The sequence below is a fragment of the Doryrhamphus excisus genome, chromosome 11 (assembly GCF_030265055.1).
Source record: "Doryrhamphus excisus isolate RoL2022-K1 chromosome 11, RoL_Dexc_1.0, whole genome shotgun sequence".
NCBI lineage: Eukaryota > Metazoa > Chordata > Actinopteri > Syngnathiformes > Syngnathidae > Doryrhamphus > Doryrhamphus excisus.
The window spans coordinates 5,017,228-5,037,694 of NC_080476.1; the positions used below are offsets into that span (position 1 = coordinate 5,017,228).

Consider the following 20,467-nt stretch of genomic DNA (forward strand, 5'->3'; position numbering starts at 1 on the left):
TTTCCTCCCACATTCCAAAAACATGCTAGGTTAATTGGTGACTCCAAATTGTCCATAGGTATGAATGTGAGTGTGAATGGTTGTTTGTCTATATGTGCCCTGTGATTGGCTGGCGACCAGTCCAGGGTGTACCCCGCCTTACGCCCGAAGACAGCTGGGATAGGCTCCAGCACCCCCCGCGACCCTTGTGAGGATAAGCAGTAGAAAATGAATGAATGAATGAATCATACTTCAAATATTAGATTACAACACAATGTATCAAGCATTTTAAGTACTTTCTAGCATTTCATACCAGACCCAAATACTTGTGGAAATTATAGTATGTGATTAATATTTCCTTAGTTTTACAGTTTTACACTTAGTTTTACTCGCCCCAAAGACAGCTGGGATAGGCTCCAGCATGCCCTCGACCCTTGTGAGGATAAGCAGAAGAAAATGAATAATATTGGGTTTAATTTTTAGATGATTTTTTAAATGATTTAATCTTAACTGTTGAATCCAGTGATGGGAATCTCAACTCCTTTTACTGACCTGAGTTCTTGTGAGTCACTCACTGAAGTGAATCGGGTACACGTCAAAGAGAATTCATTCGCACATATGCAACAAGTTGCATCTGTGAGTTGGTGAAACTCAAGTCTTCATCAAACAGCAGTGAGTCAGTGAAACCCGAGTGTTCTTCAACCAATGACTGCAGTCAAACCCCAGTCTTCGTTGTGCGCCTGTGAATCAATGAAATTAGAGTCTTTGCTTTGGAGTTTTTAGGGTTCTGCTTTTTACCTTAGCAAAGAGATCCTTGGTAAGCTCTTAGTAAGGTTGCCATGAGGCCGTTCTCCACCGCTTTCTCAGCCGCCTTCTCTCCCTGATCAATCTTTCCATGTCTTGCTGTCTCCTGGATTTGGCTGGTGTTGGTGTTGCTTTATTGCTTCGCCCTATGTTCACTCCAAGGTGTTCTTCTCCATACTGGTAGATGACGTCTCTCATCTTGTCCAACTTTTTCTCACTATATATTTTCAACAGCTTTGGGCAACTTAACACTTGGTCTGTGCCCTTTTGATCTAATCCTTTCTTTGGTTGGGTGGGTTCCTCCACCGGGATTCAGCATTCCGGCTATGAAAAGGTTTTGTCTTTTAAAATGACTGTTTATCAATGATATGCACACATTACGCTATTTTAAGCATGCCCAGCCAACATGTACATGTGGTCGCATATGGCTTAAAAAGGGCAGCATGGGTACCAAGTGGGCATCAGCTTGAACTGAGCAAATTGTCTGGGCCCCATACGTTTCCAGTAACATGGGTCCTATAAATAGGACGGCCATGTTGACTGATTGTATGGCTCCATAGGGGAGATGAGTTCATTGCGATGAAGCATGCATCTTAGTAGTACTGAATGCTTTTACTCTTACATTAATATTTAGCCCCTTCAGCCATTGTTTATCATTTGTGCTGTAAGATTTGCGGTGTTATTTTCTTTCTTAGCTTGTGTCAATGGAATAAGCGACTTCAGTGGATGAATGGAAAATGAATGGAGGATTCTTTTCCTTGGATACCTGGGGAAGCAGCAGCGCCCTCTGTTGGTAATACCTCCACAAAGACAGCTGGTGGAGTTTTTTTCTACCAAGCGGTAGAAAATAAATGAATGACCTATTGACCTTCTCTCATACTCCGGAAGAATGTTACAGAAAAAGAAAGACAGTGGATCTGGTTGTGGAATTGAATGTTGGTTATGAACTTCCTTTTTTTCAGGAAAGACTAATAAGCCGTGTAAGTATGAAGACATTTTATTGAGTTAAGTCAACAATGGATGCAAAGACAGATGATCAATTTTGCTAAAGTTTAAAACAAAATCATTTGCTTGAAATCCTCTTTGCAGCAGAACTTGTGACAAAGCAGAGATGGCGAGTGGCGCGATGGAGAAGTGGCTCTGTGGTGAGTGTCAGTTCACTTGAGGATAAAATGACTTTAAGTGGCTCCCCTCAGATGGCTTTTCCCAGGATGAGGATGCTCATGAAAAAGACCATGATGAAAAAGAGCCACATGAAGAAGCGATCCATAACCTTAGCGACCTTCCTCCATTCTCCAATGCGAAGTTGGGCGGCTCTCTGGTCCTGGTAGGAACTTGCGATGTACTCGATGTTCTTGTGCAATCCTTCATGTTGGCATGTACACTGGTTTCTCAGTACTATCTCCTTCCGGTTCTCCGCGCACACAACTCCATCTTCATCTCCCATTACTTTCTTCTTCTCAACCAACGCATCTCCTTCACAGGTGCTCTTTGACTCCTCCCCCCGCCCGTCACTTTTCCCAGCAGCTCCGCCCCCTTCCGAGTGGTCGACGGTGACAAACAGATCCTCATTCCAATCCGTCTTATCTGGTAGTTCCTGTCCTTGCTTGAGAGATGTCCCCACATCATATGCCTGGGCCCGCCCCCACGCCTTTCCATTGCAGTTATTATCACTGGTGGAGTGCTCGTCCGATTCCTCCCCCGACAGCGGCTGCTTCCGGGAACATGCCCCGGTGAAGCAGTTGTCTCCAACCTCGTAGACAAAACAGATGCGTGCCAGGTATTTGAGGATGAAGCGCTCGGCCCAAGCTGGGACCGGCCGTGCTTCTGGGCCACAGTGGTGAACGTTCATGATGAAGATGGTGAGCGCTGTGGATGCGGTAACCATCGTCATGGTGGCGATGTAGTACTTTCCTGCCAAACAGAAATGGATAGGATTTGGATAAGCTAGCTTGGCATGGGTTACGGCCGCAACAGTAGCCCATGTTATTATTATGATTAGCATTATTATGCTATTATTGTGCCTGTTGGGAGATGTTGAGGCTCATACTGGTGGATGGGGGGGGGGGTCAATATTCATTGTGTGCTTGACCTTGATATTAGTTTTATACACTATAGATTACTTTGACAGCTCTAATCCATTGGAACTCACCAATCAGCGGGACGCTCTCCGAGGGAGGCATACTTTCAGCCACCAGCAGCTGAAAGACGGTGAGGGCCAGTAGGACCGTGACCCCCAATGATACTTTCTCTCCAGAGTCAGCAGGCAGGTAGAAGCCCAGGGGAGCCAGGAAGGAGATCATCATGCAGGGAATGAGGAGGTTAAAGATGTAGAAGGAGGCCCTTCTTTTGAGGTGAAGGGTGAAGGTGATGTCCGGGTACGGATCTGAGCAGCAACCATACAGGATGACGTTCTTTTTAGCGGGCATGCCAAGAATCTGCAAAAGGGAAAACTTTTTGAGTGCTGAAGCTCAACATTAACCTTCTCAACGAGGCAATTTCTCACCTCCCACTCCACATTGGGGATGAAGTCCGCTAGGTCGGCGCTATCCAAGGCGTTGAACAAGTCCATCTGGTTGCCGTTGTGAGTCCAGGACCCGAAGGTCAGGTGACACTGCTGCATGTCGAAGGGGAAGAAGGCCACATCCACCGAGCACGAGCTCTTGGTTATGGCTGGCTGGTCCCACATGACCTGCCCGTCGTTTCGGAGGACCACGTTGGTCTCCATGGAGCTGGAGAACTCGTCATCTGCGCTGTGGTGGAAAGAAGAATGAGGAATTGTGTTTTGTCCACCCTGACGACCCGAAGGTAATCTGAAAAACGTCACCTGCCCAACGCTAACCTGTTGTACAGGACGATGTCGGGCCGCCACACATAGCTGCTCGGTATACGGATGGTGTCCAGGCCGTCATAGTCATCCTTCTTCCAGGTGAGGAAGGCATCCATCCACACCTGGCGGACCCACAGGTAGGTGGTGAGAATCTGGTTCCTCTCATCCTTGAGAAGCAAGCACAGACATGATCCCTCAATGTTAGACCCCGCTCTGATGGAGCGTAGTGCGGTGTGCGTGGTGGTCACCATGTCGATGATCTGCGAGAGTGTGACCTGCAGCGTCACGTTGATGACGTGGTCCGTGTCCTCCACCGGCCGCAAGGCGTTGGTGTAGTTGGAAAACAAGTCGCTTAGAAGCTTCTGAGCGTAACGGCCGTGAGCCGACTGGCACGCTGCACAGATAGCAAGTCATGTCAGTGAATCGTCAACATGCACGCTATCACGAACTTGAAGGAGGATTTTGGACGATATTCAATGTCGATATCTTTCTTGATGTTCTGCCATGTTGGGATAGCATTTGGTTTTGTTTATTTTGGACAGAGTGAGATGTCTCTGTTGTGAAGTGACGTTCAGGGAGACGTATCGATCATTTGGTCATCTGGTCTGCACCCTGATGTTCTCACACAAACAGCACCCTCGCCTCCTGTTGCACATACAAGGAAGTGTGCTCACTTCAAGGACCTTCAGATAAAATATGACAGCGGTGCCGTTCACTCCAAGAGTAACATCTCATGGACAAAAATGGACATGGACGACAGAAGCTTGCGTATAGTGACCAGAACATACTAAATGGAGGACATCTAGAAGATATGAACGTCCTCGACTCTACTCTGATATCTCCGTGGCCTCCCTCACTAGCCGGAGATGTGAGAAAATGAAGAGATCCAGTCAAAAAGATTTCAGTCATGCTGAAGAATCTAAAACGTTAGTAAAGCTAAGGTCATCTTATTTGTCTGCCAGTGGAGAAGTCACCAAAGAAGTGAGAGTCTTTGAGTCCTTCCGGAATAAAAGTTGCATGATAAGAATTTCATGTCAAATTATCGTGTACCTTTGTAAAAAAGGAGGAAGTCTTACCTGGAACAAAGAATAGAAGAAAGAAAATGGAGCAGCTGCGCACCGTCCTCATCTTCATCCTGCGCTGACAAGCGAGTTGGTGGGATGAACTGCTCTGAGAGGATGAGACGCTGCTGACGCATGAGGGGTCATGAGCCCCACGTGCTTGATAATGGGACTCCACTTGCCCAACCTTCATACAAATGGAAAACTTGGAGAAAGATTAAGAGCTAAAATACATCAGCATTGCATTGAAAATAAAACAGTGTTTCCATGGCCGCCACAACTACATTTAGATCGCCACAAATAGATTTGGCACTACCTGTTCACCCTCGTGCATAAACACATTATAATGGGACTGTGAATGTAGCTTGTTTTTGCAACGCCGTAGAGAAGATGGCAGCATAACCGCTGCTGCCTGAGATAGAAGACGTAGCAGGAAGGATCAGTGTTGCCAACTCAGCAATTTTAAGTATTCAGAACCCCTCAAAATTCTGTTTTTCAAACGTAGCGACTCTTTTTGGTCTTATTGGACACTTCAATTTTGAGAACTCAAACATAAAAGCATTCACGGGGGTTCCATCATGCTTGTGACATAAAAATAACACAAAAAGAAGCGACATGATTTGGGGGCCGGGACATACACGTGTCAATTATGCAAATTCATCTAATTGCAGTGGAACCCACTGTTCCACCCAAGAACGCACCTAGCACGAAATGACCTTCATCAGAGTCATCATATTCCTCATCTTCTTCAGCCATTGGAGGGGGGGGGGTGAATTAATCCTAAATAGTAAACTTTGAAAAGTGGAGATTAACGGATTAACGTTAAATGAATTGTCACACTGGGGACAAAGTCTTTATTTTCATCCTCTTCTTTGACCTGCTGTCTTTCTGTTCTTGCTCACGTCTTTCTCCAAGTGCTGAAAGGTTGAACAATGTTAACTTGTACAACATCAACTACGTTTGTTTGACTTAAGGCGTCAAAGAACGCATAGAAATGGAAAGGAATGGGGCCAAATCCTCAGCGCCCTCTGGTGGACACACTATGCAATTGACGGCTAATTTCACTGAGGACGTTCGGAAACGAGCTGCATGATGGAGAAGATAAGTGAAGGTTAATTGGGGGGAGATGCTCGAAGAAACTGTCATGTTGTAGACAGGCGGGAAAAGAAAGTATTAAAAACAAAGTAGGGACATGAGTGCACGGAGTCATCTCTGTGATTGACAGCTGGTCAAGCCGGGGTAACCCCCACCTCTGAACGTCTGCCATCTCGGATAAGCTTTCCTCGTGTGAAGATTATGATATTGAAGATGTCACATTAGAATGATGTTGTGACTGTGCACCAATGACTTTAATCTGATTTAGTTTCTGTTAAACACGGAGAGTCGTGCAACATTAAAAGACAACATGCTTGAAAATGAAAGTAAAAGATTCCAGAAAAGGAATGATGAGATGTTCACATGTCACACTGGTGTGGCCACCATCATCGTCTGTGTCTGTCCACATCCCGCCTCCTATCATTGTCCCTGTTGTTGTCTCCTCTTCTTTTTCTGTCCTCATCTTCTCTCCTTCTTCTCCTGTCATCCTCATCGCCTCTTCTTCGTCTGTCCTCATCCCCTCTGTCCTCATCCCTTGCTCTCCTGTCCTCCTTGGCTCTTTGCCCCATGTGTTCTGGTGCCGCTGGCGCCCTCCTCTGATTGTATTTGTCATAGGCGGAGTCCTCCTTCTCCTCTTTCACTCTGATGGTGGGAGGACGAGGAGAGGATTGTCTCTCTTTCTTCTTCTCCTTCTTTTTCTTCTTCTCCTTCTTGTCTGCGGAGGGTGAAACCAGCAATTAAGGTCCATCCTGACATCACATGCGCACATAAACATGAAGTGACCTCACCTTTTTTAGTCTTTTTCACAGGAACGAGGTACTGTTCATCTTCCTCACAGGAGGAGGAGGCAGGAGAGTGGCACACTTTGGGAGCGCAGCCGTCCTCCCTCAATTTTCGGGTGATGTCGTCCATGTCCTCTGTGTCCTTGGGGGGACGGTAGTCTTTGACGTGGTCCACACGGATGGTGCGACCTTTGATCTGAGAGGTGAGCGGGTATTAGCAACCCAAGTTGTGTTTTCCCACCAGCGCTAATGCTTGCGTGGTGTCACCTTGATGCCGTTAAAGTTGTCCACCGCCAAGATGGTGCTCCTCTGGTCCTCGTAGCACAAGAAGCAGAACCCTTTGGACTTACCCGTCTTCTTGTCCCGCACCAGATTGATGTTGACGACCTCTCCATACCTGACAAGTTCATTGTCATGTCAACTCATGCCACTGTTGCGTGTTTGTGTTCATGTGCTCTGACATGATGACATAATGTAAATGCAATATTTCATACTGAAAATGAACATCAGGAGCAACCTACTGAGAGAAGACGCAGATGATGTCACCTTCAGACAACTCGTATGGAAAACCTCCTAATGGGGAAACGAGACTGTAAGCCTTCATCACGCCATGTAGTGCTGCTTACCTTGTCCTCCTCCTCACCAACAAATATCCAGGCGCTGTCTTTGTACTCGCTGTGCCACGAAGCGATCTCATTAATTCCCAAATGAGCCTCTCTCTCGTTCAGCTCATTGATCAACTTCACTTTGGTCAGCGGACTGAAGAGCATAAACAAACACAAGCTTTGTTTTGCCACAAGTCAACCATCTCCATGTTTCAATGCTAGCGACAAAGAAAATGAGAATACATTTCATTTTTAATAGCTATAACCACGAGTCAAAAATGCATGTCTATTTGAGTCGGACACGCTGAACAAGTTATAATGTAAAAGTATACTTCACTGTATTGAATCTTCCATCTTCTCCATGTTTATTACTGATTCATCCACACCATGTGTTTTCCATGTAGACAGTTAAACAATAATTAACGTGTTTATCCATCCATTCATTCATTTCCCATACTGCTAGTCCTCACTAGGATTGCGGGTATGCCGGAGCCTATCCCAGCTGTCTTCGGGCGAGAGGAGGGATACACCTTCGACTGGTCGCCAGCCATTCGCAGTTCGTGTGCTTGTATTTTGTCATTAAAAATATGTTCACTTCCACTCTTTAGGTGTCACCCTTTTGTTATTTTAGAGAAAGTAATGGATATTATGTTGCAATAGGTTGATAGCTTATGCAGTGATGACAGTAAGACAAATGTTACAGTTCATTTGATGATTTATCATAACAGCTATGTGGCTGCCCTGTTAGCTGTTAGCACTAGCTAGCACACGCTGGAAAACAGCACAACCCCAAAACAGTCCAGCAGCAAACGCACGGGAACAACGCACGTTGAACAGTTGACATAGAATATAGTAAATTATATTGTATATGAATATGTACTTTATACAAACTTACTTCATTGTGAAGTAGCTGGGTCAGCGCTCTGATGTAAATACCGCCGGACGAATCCCCTGACTATGCCGCCCCCTGCTGATTGGAGGTGTTTGACGTCACTTCCTGTTTTTAAACTAAACTATGTGTCCACGAGCATACAGAAAGTTACTAACATACCGCTAACGTAAATGTATGTAATATAAAGCGGCTCGGTCAGATAAGATATAAAGATATAAAAAAATAAAGATTAAGGTAAGATATAAAATTCGTATTTGTTGCCACGAGTTGTGTAAAAACCAACACGGTCAGAGCTTCGCCGGCACACTAGGTGGCGGTGTAGTGCTGTCGTCATCCGCTGGACCGGTTTGTAAACACTAGCCACGTTACGCTTTGAACTAAAATTGTTCTTAGTATGCAATGCCTTAGTTTGTTGATTCCTGCTTTGGTCGGATGTTGCTGGGAAAATCATCCACGACCTTTAAAGATGCTAAGCTAACTACTGTTCGCTGTTATTACGGCACTACTTTGGAAATGGAATGACAAGGAAGCTAATTCAGGTATTGATTTCTAATCTTGCGTGCATACGCTTATTGTTGGTAAGTGAAGCAGACAGTCTGGTGATCTGAGATATCAATTCACGTTGTGATCAAATGTATTTCTGTGTTTTAGCAGCATGATATCACAGGTCTTCATCTTGTCCTCCAAAGGGGACCGTCTCATCTACAAAGACTGTATCCTTCTTGTAACACGCAGTAGAACAAATAACAATGTAAAATGTAGGGATGCTTTGATTAGTGTTGATAATTCGAATATCGATCACATGGCTTAACTGCACATTTTTCAGTTTTTGTTATGAGTGCCACTGGCCACACTCCATCAAGTGTATGGTGATTGTTTTGTGTCTTGGTTTTTCATTTTGTATCACTCTCACAAATGGCATGTGACTTCCATATGGCAGACATGTTTGTTTGGCTTTGGCACACAACGCAGTGTGAAGGAAAGTGGGTGGGGGACCCTTTTTCAAGATGTTAGAGCAAGACACTACACTGTGCACAGGCATCATTTTTTGTGGGACGATACTGATTGATTGGCGCATCCATAGTAAAAAGAAGTGACTAACCTTGACGTTCCTCAGTCAGAGGAGACGCAGAAAGTGACGTTGTCAATGTTTTTTATGAGAAAGTGACAGCGCTGACCGGAGACCAGCCTCCAGTTGTCATGGTAACGTGACCTATATGCTAACCTTGTTTTGAGTGTTAAAGGACAATGAACCTTGAATGCACTGATTGCCCGTTTCGTCCTTGTCACGCAGAGACACAAACAAGTCCACTATGTCCACGTCCGGCAGGGAGGACTCTACTTGGTTGCCATGACAACAGCAGACTCCTCCCCCTTCGCTGTGCTTGAGTTCCTGAACAGGTAACGTGGATCTTTATGAGCAACGGACCAATCGGGAATGTGCTGCCATGGCATGGTATAAGACACAGGGATATTTGTCAGGTTTGCTGCTCTGGTCAAAGATTACTGCGGCGGGCTCTCGGAGAAATCGGTGCAGATGAACTTTGCGCTCATCTATGAACTTCTAGACGAGATGGTGGTGAGTCCTTGCAGACCTTGTCACACTCGACTGTACTGTCCTGTGCTGTATAGAACTTCTCCTGGCCGTGCAGGATTACGGTTACGTCCAGTCGACATCATCTGACGTCCTGAAGAACTTCATCCAGACGGAGGCAGTCTCGCCGCAACCCTTCAGCCTCTTTGACCTCGGCAACGTGGGACTGGTGCGCTGCCACGAGCGTGTACTTCAACATGAGCCACGTCACCCCACTGACTGCGTGTGTCCTTGTCTCTCTGCAGTTTGGAGCCGACACCCAGCAGAGCAAAGTGGCGCCAAGTTCTGCTGCCACAAGGCCAATCCAGGTACTGCACCACATGACCTCCCTTCAGGGATGAAACATCCACCTGTGTGTGTGTATGTGTATGTAGGGAGGAAAGAGCGAGATATTTGTGGACGTTGTTGAGAGGATGGCGGTAGTGATTGGTACCAACGTGAGTATCGCTGACAGCGCAGTCCAGGCTTGCTCTGTTTGTGAACTAAGAATGTGCACACTGTTTGCAGGGCGTACTGATGAAGGCAGACGTGCAGGGCGAGGTCAAGGTCAAATGCTTCCTGCCTAGTTGCTCTGGTGAGACAAGACGTCACATTGCCACTGTTGCCAACACCCCAGTCAGAAAAGTAGCCATTGGCTGTCCTAGAAGTAGCTAGATGATGTTTATTAGCATTAAAGAATTAGGATATTATTGGCATGTAATGTAATAGATTATAATGTAATGTAATACATAGATGCAGTAGGAAAAAAACATAAACAAAGTGAGTAAAAACACTTTAATTATGTTTAGAAGTACAAATAATCTTGATTCTGGGTTAGTTGATTTAAAACTGGCCATCATGACTGCTGGGACTGACTGCTTTGTGGCGGGGTGGACCTCTCAGCCGCACCCACTGCTGCCTAGTGTAAACAGAAACGGCACAACAATCTGTGCTTTCACTTTTAAGTCTCCAAATACCAAAAAAGATATGTCTAGATTTATCGCTAGTCGCTTTTGATAAAATATGTCACCAAAACTGTCGTCAAGTTGGCAATACTGGACGTACCGTCACATGATGTGACAAGACGAGACTACTTGTGGTGAGATGAGATGACATGAGATGCTTGTGCGATATCTGTCCAGCAGGGAGTGACGGTTAATGACCATCATGTGTTTTCTGGCAGAGATCCGCATTGGCCTAAATGAGGACTTGAGTGTCGGCACGTCTCAATTCAGAGGTCAGCTCACCTGCAGGCCTTCAGAATAAATGCTGAAATGATGTGACTGGACGCTGCTTCCTTCTTCAGGTTACGGTACGGCAGTCCGAGTTGATGAATGCAGCTTCCATCCAGCGGTCCGACTGGAGGAGTTCGACAGTCACCGGATCCTCCGATTGAGCCCGAGCCAGGGAGAGGTTAGGCCCTGCCCACGCTAGCATCTAATCCTCAGCCGGTGTGTTCATGTGTCCATGTGTCGTCTTGCTGAAGCAAAGCATCATGCAGTACCAGTTGGCCGACCATCTTCCCTCCGCCCTGCCTTTTCGCCTTTTTCCAGCCATTGAGAAAGACAGCGGTGGCAGGTAACGTGCTATGTCACCGACCCCGTGTCCCCTGTCAGTCAAGTACTTGTGTGGTTGGTGTGATGTTGTTATTATTAGCGTGATAACAGGAAGTTTGTCGTGTGACTTCCTCTCACATTTGCCTCACAGGCTGCTGATGTACTTGAAGCTACGCTGCGACCTGCCGCCTAAAAGGTCACTTCCTCTTCACACACACACGCACACACAGATGATTGACTGATGTCAATGACATCATTGTCTTATGCATGCAGTGCCGCTGTTAACGTTAGCGCCACTATACGGGTACCTAAAGGCTGCATCAGGTAAGACATTTTATCGTTTATTGTTATTTTTGTTCCAGAAACCATGTTGATTTGTCTGCTGACTTTGTTCTTTTGTGTTAATGCCAAAACATCAAATGCAAGTCCAGTTGCCATGGAAACAGAGCAAAGATGTTTGTCCGAGAATCTTCTGGCTAAAAGACTTTGGTCTTCTCAATCAAACTGTTGCTATGGCAACACATCCTGCCGTCTTATAGGCGAATGAAACCACATGATCGGAACATATCAGTGCATGACAGTTAGCATTAGCTCCTTGCCACATTAGCATGATACTACTTCCTGTCTAACAAAGGGGTGTGTCCTGTGGGTCACGTGGCCTGTCATATGTTGTTGCTTCAGTTTGTCTCAGGAGCTCAGCAGTCCTGACCAGAATGCCGAGCTGAGGTCGCAGAGCCGAGCTGTGTTATGGAAGATTCTGCGCTTTCCGGGAGGAACGCAGCTCTCTGCCCTGTTCAAGGTTGCTAAGTGCATGCTTGCAAACTCACATGCACAGAGTATAACTAAAAAAAAAGTCTGCATTTCTCCTCTCAGCTGGAAGTTCCCGCCCTAAGCTCTGCCTCCATGATGGAGGTCGGCCCTGTGGGTCTGAGCTTTGAGCTGCCCAAGGTCACCGCCACCGGCCTTCATATCCGTTTCCTGCGCCTGTCCCCCGTCCAGCCTGGCCCGGCCCAGCGCTGGGTCCGATACGTCACGCACTCGGACTCGTACACCATCCGCATATAAGTCCAGGTCATTGCGCATCCTCCACAGCGCCCTCTGTTGGCTTCACCGGAAAATTCAAGAAGCGGACTTGTTGTCAGTGCTTGGATTGAATGTGATGCCAGCTTGTGATCAAATTACCTTTTTTGGAAATAAAGCATTAAAAACAAACCCACTGGTGACAACTACACATTCGTCGTGCATCGACGGTAAAAACACTAAATTCTTTGGCGCAACGTGATCTGCAGCCGCTGCACGCACGCACACACGCACAACAGAGCCTGCCTTTGCGGAAGTCGGAGGTGCTGAGGAGGCGCTAAAGGAAATTAGCATACCCGCTTAGCGGTGCCTCGATGCGGATGGAAGGGTGAGCAGAACCACTGGGGCAAATTCTCTCGACCCAAAGGACACAGCCGAGCCCGGGCTCATCTCTTTCGGTTCTTCTTGACGTCCGCCTGCCGAGGAGATGGGCGACAAGGCGGGCACAAGGTAAGCTAGCGGCTACAACCAAGTTAGCCTCACGCACTTCGCTAACGCTAGCCGCGCCTCTGCTGGCCTGAGCGGACATTCGTCAAGCTGTCGCCTCAACGATTATGTGCTCTGTCTTTTTAAAAGGGTAAAAACAACGTTTGTTGAGCGTTTGTGTCGCTGTTAAGAAGACGGGTGTCGTCGATGTTTGGGGGTAGAACGAGCGCAGCAGGGTGGGGTTAGCTAACTAGCTAGTTAGCTCGTCGAGGTGCGTCTCTACATCTCCACTAACGAAGAAATATTTTCATCATCTTGGATTTCATGCCGAATTTGTCGAGGATAAAACACCAGAGGTGGTTATTAAATAGATATACACCGTACATGTCAGCACAGCATTGTTAATTCACTGAAGGTTACTTGTCGTGCTTTGAGTTTTATCAGTTAATGAAATATCGAACATAAAACGTAGACCGTCGTGGTGTGAAAGATACTTGTCTACATCTGTCAAATCTTTTATGGCGATATTATTAACAATAAGGTAGAAAGTAGGTTTACTTCCCTCCCTCTGTTTGTTTTTCGCCTTTTGTATGTTTTGACTCTCATTGGAATAATTCACCTGCTCCACCCTGAAAGTGCGTGACAGGTGCATCAGTTCACATCAGCATAATTAAACAATGTCCTGTAAACTACTGTGAAACCAATGTTAATCTTTTAGAAAAGGAATATTCCCGAAAAGTCTTACAAAAAGTTTAAGCGTTCTAGCATGTAAATAAAGATGGTGACTGAATGGACAAAGTAAATTGTTTGGTGCACAATGTCTAAAATAAATACTTCTGTCGGTACACTTCTTTAAGTATACAGTACAAACATCTGTGCTTAGACACTCAGAATTTTGTATATTGTGTACACACTGTACAGCCGCAGGGTGTGGATTTTGACATTGTAATTCTGTCCCAAATTCACTGCTGTCACTGCTATCGGAAATGATGATAATGATATTTACCCCCTTTCTCTTCTTTGTTTTCGCTCCTTTTTAATGGTGAATTGCGACCACTTGAGTTAGTCCCTCCCGTTCTGCTAGGCTCTATTGCTACACACTCACCAATTGGACCATTTAGAGTGCAACATTCGAGTACTAACAGTGCACTACGTTTTGCAGTGCTTCTCATTGGAACATACTTATGCACTCGAAATGCTACTAAGTTTTAGACGTGTACATTTTAAACACAACCTGTGTACTTTGGCAGTGTAGTACTTTCCAAATTCCATTTTTGTTTTCCTTGCTTTTGAGTAACCCCTGCTTTAAATGAGATGGCGATTAAGCCATCACTTTTCTTTTGGTAGTCAAGATGGTGGCTATTGAAGGTGGTAGCTGTCCATCACTGCACACTCACTATTTTGAGCCTTTTGAGTGCAACATCCAGGTACTGACAGTGCACTGCTTCTTCTTCTTATGCACTCAAAAGACTAAGTGTACTAAGTACGGAAATGTGCCAATTGAGACACAGCCACACTCCTCACATGCACTTTTTCTATGTGCACTTCTGTCTGCTGTTACACGCAGCATACTTCCTGTTAGGACACTGAGAGGAAGGAAATGTGATGTTTGAACCCCGCCCCCTGCTGTTAATATTGCTACTTCCTGTCAGCTGATATGTTTGTGGTTGTCTTGTAGAGTCTTCAAGAAGTCCAGTCCCAACTGTAAGGTGAGTTAAGGTGACAAGAGCGTGTCAAGGTAAGAGTTCTAGAAGGATCTTCTCATAGTGATGGTTTGTGCCCGCAGGTGACGGTCTACCTGGGGAAGAGGGACTTTGTAGACCACCTGGACCATGTGGATCCAGTAGGTGAGTCATGTGACCATTGTGTCACACCTGTCTGCCACTTGTTATCAACATGTTGTATCCCTGTGGACAGATGGCGTCATCCTGGTGGACCCCGAGTACCTAAAGGACAGGAACGGTTAGTTGGCAATATTTATTACCTATTCTTCACGCTCTCATTCTTGTTCTTCTTTTTCCCTGTAGTCTTTGTCACGCTGACCTGCGCATTCCGTTATGGACGTGAGGACTTGGACGTTTTGGGACTGTCCTTCCGCAAAGACCTCTACATTTCCACCTTCCAGGTCAGCCTTGTACCAACCCCCTCTTCCTTCCCCACCCCGGCACTTATGTGATGATGTCCCTTCCTGTTTCAGGCCTTCCCGCCTGTCCCCGAAGAACGCAAAGCCAACAGTCGCCTGCAAGAACGTCTCCTGAAGAAGCTTGGACAAAATGCACACCCCTTCTACTTCACGGTGTGTACAGGTGTATGCTGACACTGCACACCTGCTCCACTTGATTATGTCACTGACAAGTTACAACATGTTACTAGTTTGTGTGTGTTATTTGTTTGTATGCTTGTGCATGTGGGAGACTGTGTTTTTGACAGTGTGACGAGAGAGTAAGTGTGTCTGTTTGTCAACTGTGTACTGTGTCTGTTTTTGCGTGTGTTTGTGTGCATCTGAGAGAGTGTGTTTGACTGTGTTATAGAGTCTTGAGGGTGTGTCTGTTTTGAGTTTGCAAGTGCCTGTTTTTTGCATGTGAGAGGGTGTGTTTGACTCTGTATTTGCATATGTTAATGTCTGAGAGTGGAAGTGTGTGTAAGGCGAAGGAGTCACAAAAGTGTTTGACTTCCTGTTGCAGATCCCTCAAAATCTTCCGTGTTCAGTCACCTTGCAGCCTGGACCTGAGGACACAGGCAAGGTAAGCATCTCTGTCAGCATTAGGTCTAGGTTATAAGGTCAAAGTGTACGCATGTGTCTCTATCCGTGTCTGTGCGTGTGCAGGCATGCGGTGTGGACTTTGAGATTCGAGCATTCTGCGCCAAGTCCATGGAGGAGAAGATCCACAAGAGGTGACCTCTTACACCCTTGACCTTGAACTCTTGTCACGTTTGCTCACCGTGTGCATGTGCACATGCTTAGGAACTCTGTGCGTCTGGTGATCCGGAAGGTTCAGTACGCTCCAGAGAAACCGGGTCCTCAGCCCATGGTGGAGACCACTCGCAGCTTTCTGATGTCGGACAGATCACTGCACCTGGAGGCGTCACTGGACAAGGAGGTATGTGCACGCTCCTCACCCAAGTCACGTACTGTACATGCTCGCTGACGTGTGTGCGTGTACGCACATCAGCTCTACTACCATGGCGAACCCATCAGCGTCAACGTGCACGTGACCAATAACTCCACCAAGACGGTCAAGAGGGTCAAGATCTCAGGTTGGCCCCTGCATGGCACGCCTGTTTGACCTTGATCCATGTGACCTTGCCCTGACCCGTGTGACCTTGTCCCTACAGTGCGTCAGTATGCCGACATCTGCTTGTTCAGCACGGCTCAGTACAAATGTCCCGTGGCCCAGCTGGAGGCTGAGTAAGTTTCGTTTGTGAGGGGTCATGCCCCAGACAGGACATGTTTGATTGACGGATGTGTTGTGCGGCAGTGACCAGGTGTCGTCAAGCTCCACCTTCTGTAAAGTGTACACACTGACGCCTACGCTGGACAAGAATCGTGAGAAGAGAGGACTGGCTCTGGATGGCAAACTCAAGCACGAAGACACCAACCTGGCCTCATCAACCATGTAACATGCATGCGCCCCCATATGTCTAGTCATGTGATGCATCACTTAACGCCGTGTCCTGTGTCGCAGTGTCAAGGACGTCACCAACAAAGAGGTCCTAGGCATCCTGGTGTCCTACAGAGTCAAAGTCAAGCTGGTGGTTTCACGTGGAGGGTACGTATGATGTCACTTCCTGCCATTTGCAAGCTGCTGACTATCTGTTGGTGTCATGGGCATAGAGATGTGTCAGTGGAGCTGCCCTTCATCCTCATGCACCCCAAACCTGCTGACCCCCCTGCATCACGTCCCCAGTCAGGTGAGTGGTGCTAGCAGCACACCTGCTTTGTTTCCATGGAAACAATCATGTAATGTTGTACTGCATTTGTGGCAGCTGTGCCAGAGACGGACCCCCCCATTGACACCAACCTGATAGAATTCGACACAAAGTGAGTATGTTTGCCGCAGTGGCGGTGAGAGGAAGTTTGGGCATCACGGTGACCTGATGAAGCCTTGTGGTCCTCTCAGCAGCGTCTCCCAGGATGACGACTTCGTCTTCGAGGACTTTGCTCGCCTGCGACTCAAAGGTGTTGTGGACGACAAAGACGAGGACTGCTAGGAGCGCCAACATGCACAAACACATGCACACTTGCGCACACACACCCACACACACACACGTTACATTCCCGAGTGGAGGGACAGATGCTGCCATGTTTGGGCACTGCCTCACAGCGCTCCTTCCTCGCTTTTGTCACGCAGCCGCCATTTTTGCTGCCATCTTCTCGTTAGTTGTTTTGATTTGCTGGGCTGCGCTTGTGAGGAAACAATGAAGCCAACACAAAACATCTGTTGCTCTTATTTTGAAATACTTTGAATGTTAAGCGTTTCCCGGGGCGATGAGTAGACTGCAGGTAGCAGCGCACTCAACATTCCAGCGTTATTTTCACGTTAGCGCTCACATGGGAAGTGGTGTCGCTGCTAAAGGTGTCCTTTTAACTCCCTCCTCACTTCTTGTTAGTCGGCGGCGAGTGGACCTGAACCGGTGCCTTCGTCGCGTCTTCATTCACTGTTAATAATAAATGCCAATTAACCCCCACCCCAGAAGAAAAACATGAACTTGATGTCTCATTTGAAGCCGCCAGCGTCACCTCGCCGCCGACCCGAGACAAGACGCATGACGGGAAATGTTCTCGTGCTCCTGCGGTGGAAGAAAAGAGGCGGAGCATGTTGGCTTTTTTTCTGAGCAGTGCTGTGAATCGTCGTGGTCGTCGTGGTGATTCGTTTGGTCGTGCATGTGAGCTAACTTTGCCAACAGGAAGATTGCTTTGATGCTTTCCATGCTCGTAATCATTTAATTGTTTTTTATTTCACTTTGTTTTTATGATTAAAGGTGAAATAAACAAACGTGCTAGTGTGGTCTGCTGCTGACGGGAGGTGGAAATGTTCCTTTGGTTGTGGGTGGTGGCGGTGGGGGGGTCACATTGTGTCATAGTCATCGTCATCTTCGTGCTTCCTCTTGAGCGTCTCGCTGCTGGCGTTTTGAGCTGCCATGTTGGCAGTGATGAGGATGTTCTTAGAGCCAATCAGAGATTGGTTGATGAGCACGTTGGAGGTGGTGGGTGTGGTCAGTGTGGCTGAGATGGGACCAGAAGAGGGGAAAAAGGTTTTAAAGTGCACAACTGGAATACTTTGGGTATAATTTCTTCAAGCTTACTGCTTTTGCTGACGCTGCTCTGCGAGGGAGGGGGAATCTGCACAGTGAACCTCTGACCCGTTAGGGACACCGGGGGTCCGACCTTGGAGCCAACTGACTGGACAGTCGTGTTTCCTGTGAGGACCATGCTATTCAGTCATGCAAGTGTGTGCCACAAGGCCCTCTGGGGCTCCTAAAGATTGTGTGTGAGCGACTCACCAAGTGTGGGTGTGGTTGGTCTGCTGGCAACGGCGCCAACGCTCAATCGAGGTGCAGAGATCCTGCTGGCTGATGACGCCACCTGCTGGGGGAGGCAATGAGGTGAGCAAGACAAGTGAGAATGAGTACACAAGTGCTGTCACCTTCTTAGGAAGAAACTTGAGTCTGTAGTTGGGGGCTGTCAGACAGTAGCGGTCAGGGGGGAGTCGAGGTCCGGTGTATGGTTTGATGAGGGGTAGGGGTGTCTGGTTCTTCTGCCTGGCCACTTCAAGCAGGAACTGAACACAGAACAAGTCATCAGTAACATTCCCACTGCCTTTCAGGAGACAAAGCCGATGCTCACGTCTCGTGGTGGCGGCGAGGTGAAAGACTGGTCCATTCGGCACTGGATGGCCAGCTTGATGTCGTCTGCATCCACAGTGGACTTCTTGGCGTGTGTGGCATAGATCTTGGCATCCTCAATAATAGTTGTCACATACCCTGCAAAACAGAGACATGACGGTGAGGGTCATGTGACACACACAGTCGGGACTACAACTTACTGTAAGTGAACTCCAACATCTGGTTGATGACACGAGGCTCGTACTCCGAGACCCCCATGTCCTTCAGGATCTGCATCATCACCTGCAGGCCCAAAACACTTTTTCAATAAAATTTTATATTGTTCAAGATTTCATACCCTGAGCCACACCGAGCAGTAACCGTTCACTAAAAACAAAAGTTAGCAAATAATGGCCACTTGGAAGTATGGGGACTTTATCTCCCAAGTTAGCGTCACAGGAACTTTCTAATGTGTACAGTCGTTACAATAGACGTCTCGTTTAATTAAAAGTGGGTAGTTGGTGGCTAAGCTAAAAAGACGCTAGCCAGCTTCTTCCTATTGTCAATACGCAAGCTAACATGCTAGTTTACGACGCGACAAGCTAGTGTTTTGGAAACGACGAACAAGAGGAAACCTTCCCGTAATGTTATCAAAGATTAACTCGGTGCCACTTTGTAAACCCAAATAGCCGTTAACATATTCGTTAAAATATACCTGAGCATCTTTGGGGATGGTTTTGGGCGCTGACATTTTCTGTTTTCTTCAGTACCGCCTTCACGTCTTCTTCTACGTTTTGTAAAAGCCGACCGGCCTCCGACGACGGCGACCCCAGCTGGATAGGACCTCCTTTGCATGGGCTGTCGTTTGTTCCTTTTAGATGAATTACAACGTCGACATCGGTCAGATTCAATTTTTGAATTCACATTTTAAATAACACATTATATTACTAAACATTCACCTACAACATCATGTATGTGTTCTTGAGAATAGCTGCTTTCCTTCTAGCAGCCAGCAGGGGGCGACAACTCTTTTCTTATCAACACTTTGACTTCCTTTTACCCTCCGTCTCATTTTCTTTACATACAAATAGCCTATAATAGCCCGCACGGTGGGTTAGTGGTTAGTAGTTTGGGCATCTCTGTGTGGAGTTTGCATGTTTTCCATGTACTCCGGTTTCCTCCCACATTCCAAAAACATGCTAGGTTAATTGGCGACTCCAAATTGTCCATAGGTATGAATGTGAGTGTGAATGGTTGTTTGTCTATATGTGCCCTGTGATTGGCTGGCCACCAGTCCAGGGTGTACCCCGCCTCTCACGCTAAGTCAGCTGGGATAGGCTCCAGCATACACCTGCATCCATCCATAGAAAATTGATGGATGAATTCTACTAACAGTACTCAACTCATCAATACCACATTACACAATACTTTACATAGTATATGCTGTAGTACTTGCAGTACACATCATTTAGAATCCCATGAAGAACAATGGGTGCAGGTCACCTCTGACCTCTCATGCAGGAAGTAACAGGATGTCATTTTTCCCACACTGAGATATTCATCATCATCAACATCATAAATTTGTTAGACAACTGTACACACCATTGTATGTGTGTGTGTGTGTGTGTGTGTGTTCACTTGTAAAATGATTAACCTTTACGAGCGTGTGGGTGTGGCCTCAGAGTCATAAACATTTGTGTCACTTTGCTTTGTTCTCCTCTTCATCGTCATCATCATCATCATCATCATCATCATCATCATCATTGCTTTATGTCTTTTTAGGCTTTGACTGCTCCATAACAGCCACACACACATCTTTAGCATCCATAAAGACAAAAAAGTTCAAGTTTACAAATTTTGTATTAATATTTGGGGGAATCACCGCTATAGGAACCCCACTATAGATGAAATCTTCAAGATTAAACACTCTTAATGCACAGAATAATCACCAAACGTAC

The 20,467-nt window shown here is 46.6% G+C and overlaps 5 protein-coding genes across 10 annotated transcripts; 2 read left to right on the plus strand and 3 right to left on the minus strand.

The window, feature by feature from the left end:
- Positions 1-1,764: 1,764 nt before the first annotated feature.
- On the minus strand, positions 1,765-4,784 carry LOC131138408 (neuronal acetylcholine receptor subunit alpha-10-like). The gene is made up of 6 exons (XM_058087297.1): positions 4,690-4,784; positions 3,862-4,007; positions 3,626-3,780; positions 3,290-3,536; positions 2,936-3,221; positions 1,765-2,697 (listed from the first exon to the last, which is right to left on the minus strand). Exons 1-6 carry the CDS (start codon positions 4,745-4,747, stop codon positions 1,976-1,978), a joined length of 1,614 nt encoding a protein of 537 aa, XP_057943280.1. The 5' UTR covers positions 4,748-4,784; the 3' UTR covers positions 1,765-1,975.
- Positions 4,785-5,996: 1,212 nt separating this feature from the next.
- rbmx2 (RNA binding motif protein X-linked 2) lies at positions 5,997-8,172 on the minus strand. The gene is made up of 6 exons (XM_058086141.1): positions 8,052-8,172; positions 7,195-7,310; positions 7,073-7,124; positions 6,819-6,948; positions 6,558-6,747; positions 5,997-6,484 (listed from the first exon to the last, which is right to left on the minus strand). The coding sequence occupies exons 1-6, from the start codon at positions 8,054-8,056 to the stop codon at positions 6,156-6,158; spliced, it is 822 nt and encodes a 273-aa protein (XP_057942124.1). The 5' UTR covers positions 8,057-8,172; the 3' UTR covers positions 5,997-6,155.
- Positions 8,173-8,347: 175 nt separating this feature from the next.
- On the plus strand, positions 8,348-12,384 carry ap4m1 (adaptor related protein complex 4 subunit mu 1). 2 transcript variants are annotated; one of them, XM_058086133.1, is made up of 16 exons: positions 8,348-8,587; positions 8,700-8,761; positions 9,166-9,251; positions 9,343-9,449; positions 9,531-9,627; positions 9,701-9,811; positions 9,888-9,950; positions 10,017-10,079; positions 10,150-10,216; positions 10,805-10,858; positions 10,928-11,034; positions 11,108-11,199; positions 11,329-11,373; positions 11,451-11,501; positions 11,859-11,976; positions 12,032-12,257. In XM_058086133.1, the coding sequence occupies exons 2-16, from the start codon at positions 8,704-8,706 to the stop codon at positions 12,113-12,115; spliced, it is 1,203 nt and encodes a 400-aa protein (XP_057942116.1). In that variant the 5' UTR covers positions 8,348-8,587; positions 8,700-8,703; the 3' UTR covers positions 12,116-12,257. The 2 variants fall into 2 exon arrangements, with proteins under 2 accessions (XP_057942116.1, XP_057942115.1); XM_058086132.1 differs by having other exon boundaries at positions 8,349-8,587; positions 12,051-12,384.
- Positions 12,385-12,507: 123 nt separating this feature from the next.
- Positions 12,508-17,680, plus strand: arrb2a (arrestin, beta 2a). 4 transcript variants are annotated; one of them, XM_058086138.1, is made up of 16 exons: positions 12,508-12,707; positions 14,362-14,392; positions 14,470-14,530; positions 14,601-14,645; positions 14,711-14,808; positions 14,881-14,979; positions 15,368-15,427; positions 15,511-15,578; positions 15,649-15,784; positions 15,857-15,941; positions 16,020-16,092; positions 16,163-16,300; positions 16,370-16,453; positions 16,519-16,595; positions 16,671-16,725; positions 16,808-17,680. In XM_058086138.1, the coding sequence occupies exons 1-16, from the start codon at positions 12,685-12,687 to the stop codon at positions 16,893-16,895; spliced, it is 1,221 nt and encodes a 406-aa protein (XP_057942121.1). In that variant the 5' UTR covers positions 12,508-12,684; the 3' UTR covers positions 16,896-17,680. The 4 variants fall into 4 exon arrangements, with proteins under 4 accessions (XP_057942121.1, XP_057942120.1, XP_057942119.1 ...); XM_058086137.1 differs by having other exon boundaries at positions 12,510-12,707; positions 16,805-17,680; XM_058086136.1 differs by lacking the exon at positions 12,508-12,707 and adding an exon at positions 12,895-13,039.
- taf9 (TAF9 RNA polymerase II, TATA box binding protein (TBP)-associated factor) lies at positions 17,623-20,113 on the minus strand. Of its 2 annotated transcripts, none has more exons than XM_058086142.1 (8): positions 19,966-20,113; positions 19,225-19,380; positions 18,731-18,812; positions 18,532-18,668; positions 18,332-18,466; positions 18,189-18,273; positions 17,991-18,104; positions 17,623-17,910 (listed from the first exon to the last, which is right to left on the minus strand). In XM_058086142.1, exons 2-8 carry the CDS (start codon positions 19,258-19,260, stop codon positions 17,753-17,755), a joined length of 747 nt encoding a protein of 248 aa, XP_057942125.1. In that variant the 5' UTR covers positions 19,261-19,380; positions 19,966-20,113; the 3' UTR covers positions 17,623-17,752. The 2 variants fall into 2 exon arrangements, with proteins under 2 accessions (XP_057942125.1, XP_057942126.1); XM_058086143.1 differs by having other exon boundaries at positions 18,189-18,270; positions 19,966-20,109.
- Between the last annotated feature and the right edge of the window lie 354 nt (positions 20,114-20,467).

Bases quoted from the DNA above. Each gene is read 5' to 3' on its own strand.
- LOC131138408 (XM_058087297.1), bottom strand. From the start codon at position 4,747: ATGAAGATGAGGACGGTGCGCAGCTGCTCCATTTTCTTTCTTCTATTC. The intron at 3,537-3,625 runs GTTAGCGTTGGG...TTTCCACCACAG, and splicing joins GACATCGTCCTGTACAACAG to CGCAGATGACGAGTTCTCCA. The intron at 3,222-3,289 runs GTGAGAAATTGC...TCCCTTTTGCAG, and splicing joins TCCCCAATGTGGAGTGGGAG to ATTCTTGGCATGCCCGCTAA.
- rbmx2 (XM_058086141.1), bottom strand. The intron at 7,125-7,194 runs GTGAGGAGGAGG...TTTCCCCATTAG, and splicing joins CAGCGCCTGGATATTTGTTG to GAGGTTTTCCATACGAGTTG. The intron at 6,748-6,818 runs GTGACACCACGC...CTCACCTCTCAG, and splicing joins ACAACTTTAACGGCATCAAG to ATCAAAGGTCGCACCATCCG.
- ap4m1 (XM_058086132.1), top strand. From the start codon at position 8,704: ATGATATCACAGGTCTTCATCTTGTCCTCCAAAGGGGACCGTCTCATC. The intron at 11,200-11,328 runs GTAACGTGCTAT...TTTGCCTCACAG, and splicing joins GAGAAAGACAGCGGTGGCAG to GCTGCTGATGTACTTGAAGC. The intron at 11,374-11,450 runs GTCACTTCCTCT...TTATGCATGCAG, and splicing joins TGCGACCTGCCGCCTAAAAG to TGCCGCTGTTAACGTTAGCG.
- arrb2a (XM_058086134.1), top strand. From the start codon at position 13,008: ATGCCGAATTTGTCGAGGATAAAACACCAGAG. The intron at 14,646-14,710 runs GTTAGTTGGCAA...TTTTCCCTGTAG, and splicing joins GTACCTAAAGGACAGGAACG to TCTTTGTCACGCTGACCTGC. The intron at 15,428-15,510 runs GTAAGCATCTCT...GTGCGTGTGCAG, and splicing joins GACCTGAGGACACAGGCAAG to GCATGCGGTGTGGACTTTGA.
- taf9 (XM_058086142.1), bottom strand. From the start codon at position 19,260: ATGTCAGCGCCCAAAACCATCCCCAAAGATGCTCAG. The intron at 18,813-19,224 runs GTATATTTTAAC...TTGGGCCTGCAG, and splicing joins CCATCCCCAAAGATGCTCAG to GTGATGATGCAGATCCTGAA. The intron at 18,467-18,531 runs GTGAGCATCGGC...TTCTGTGTTCAG, and splicing joins CCTCGCCGCCACCACGAGAC to TTCCTGCTTGAAGTGGCCAG.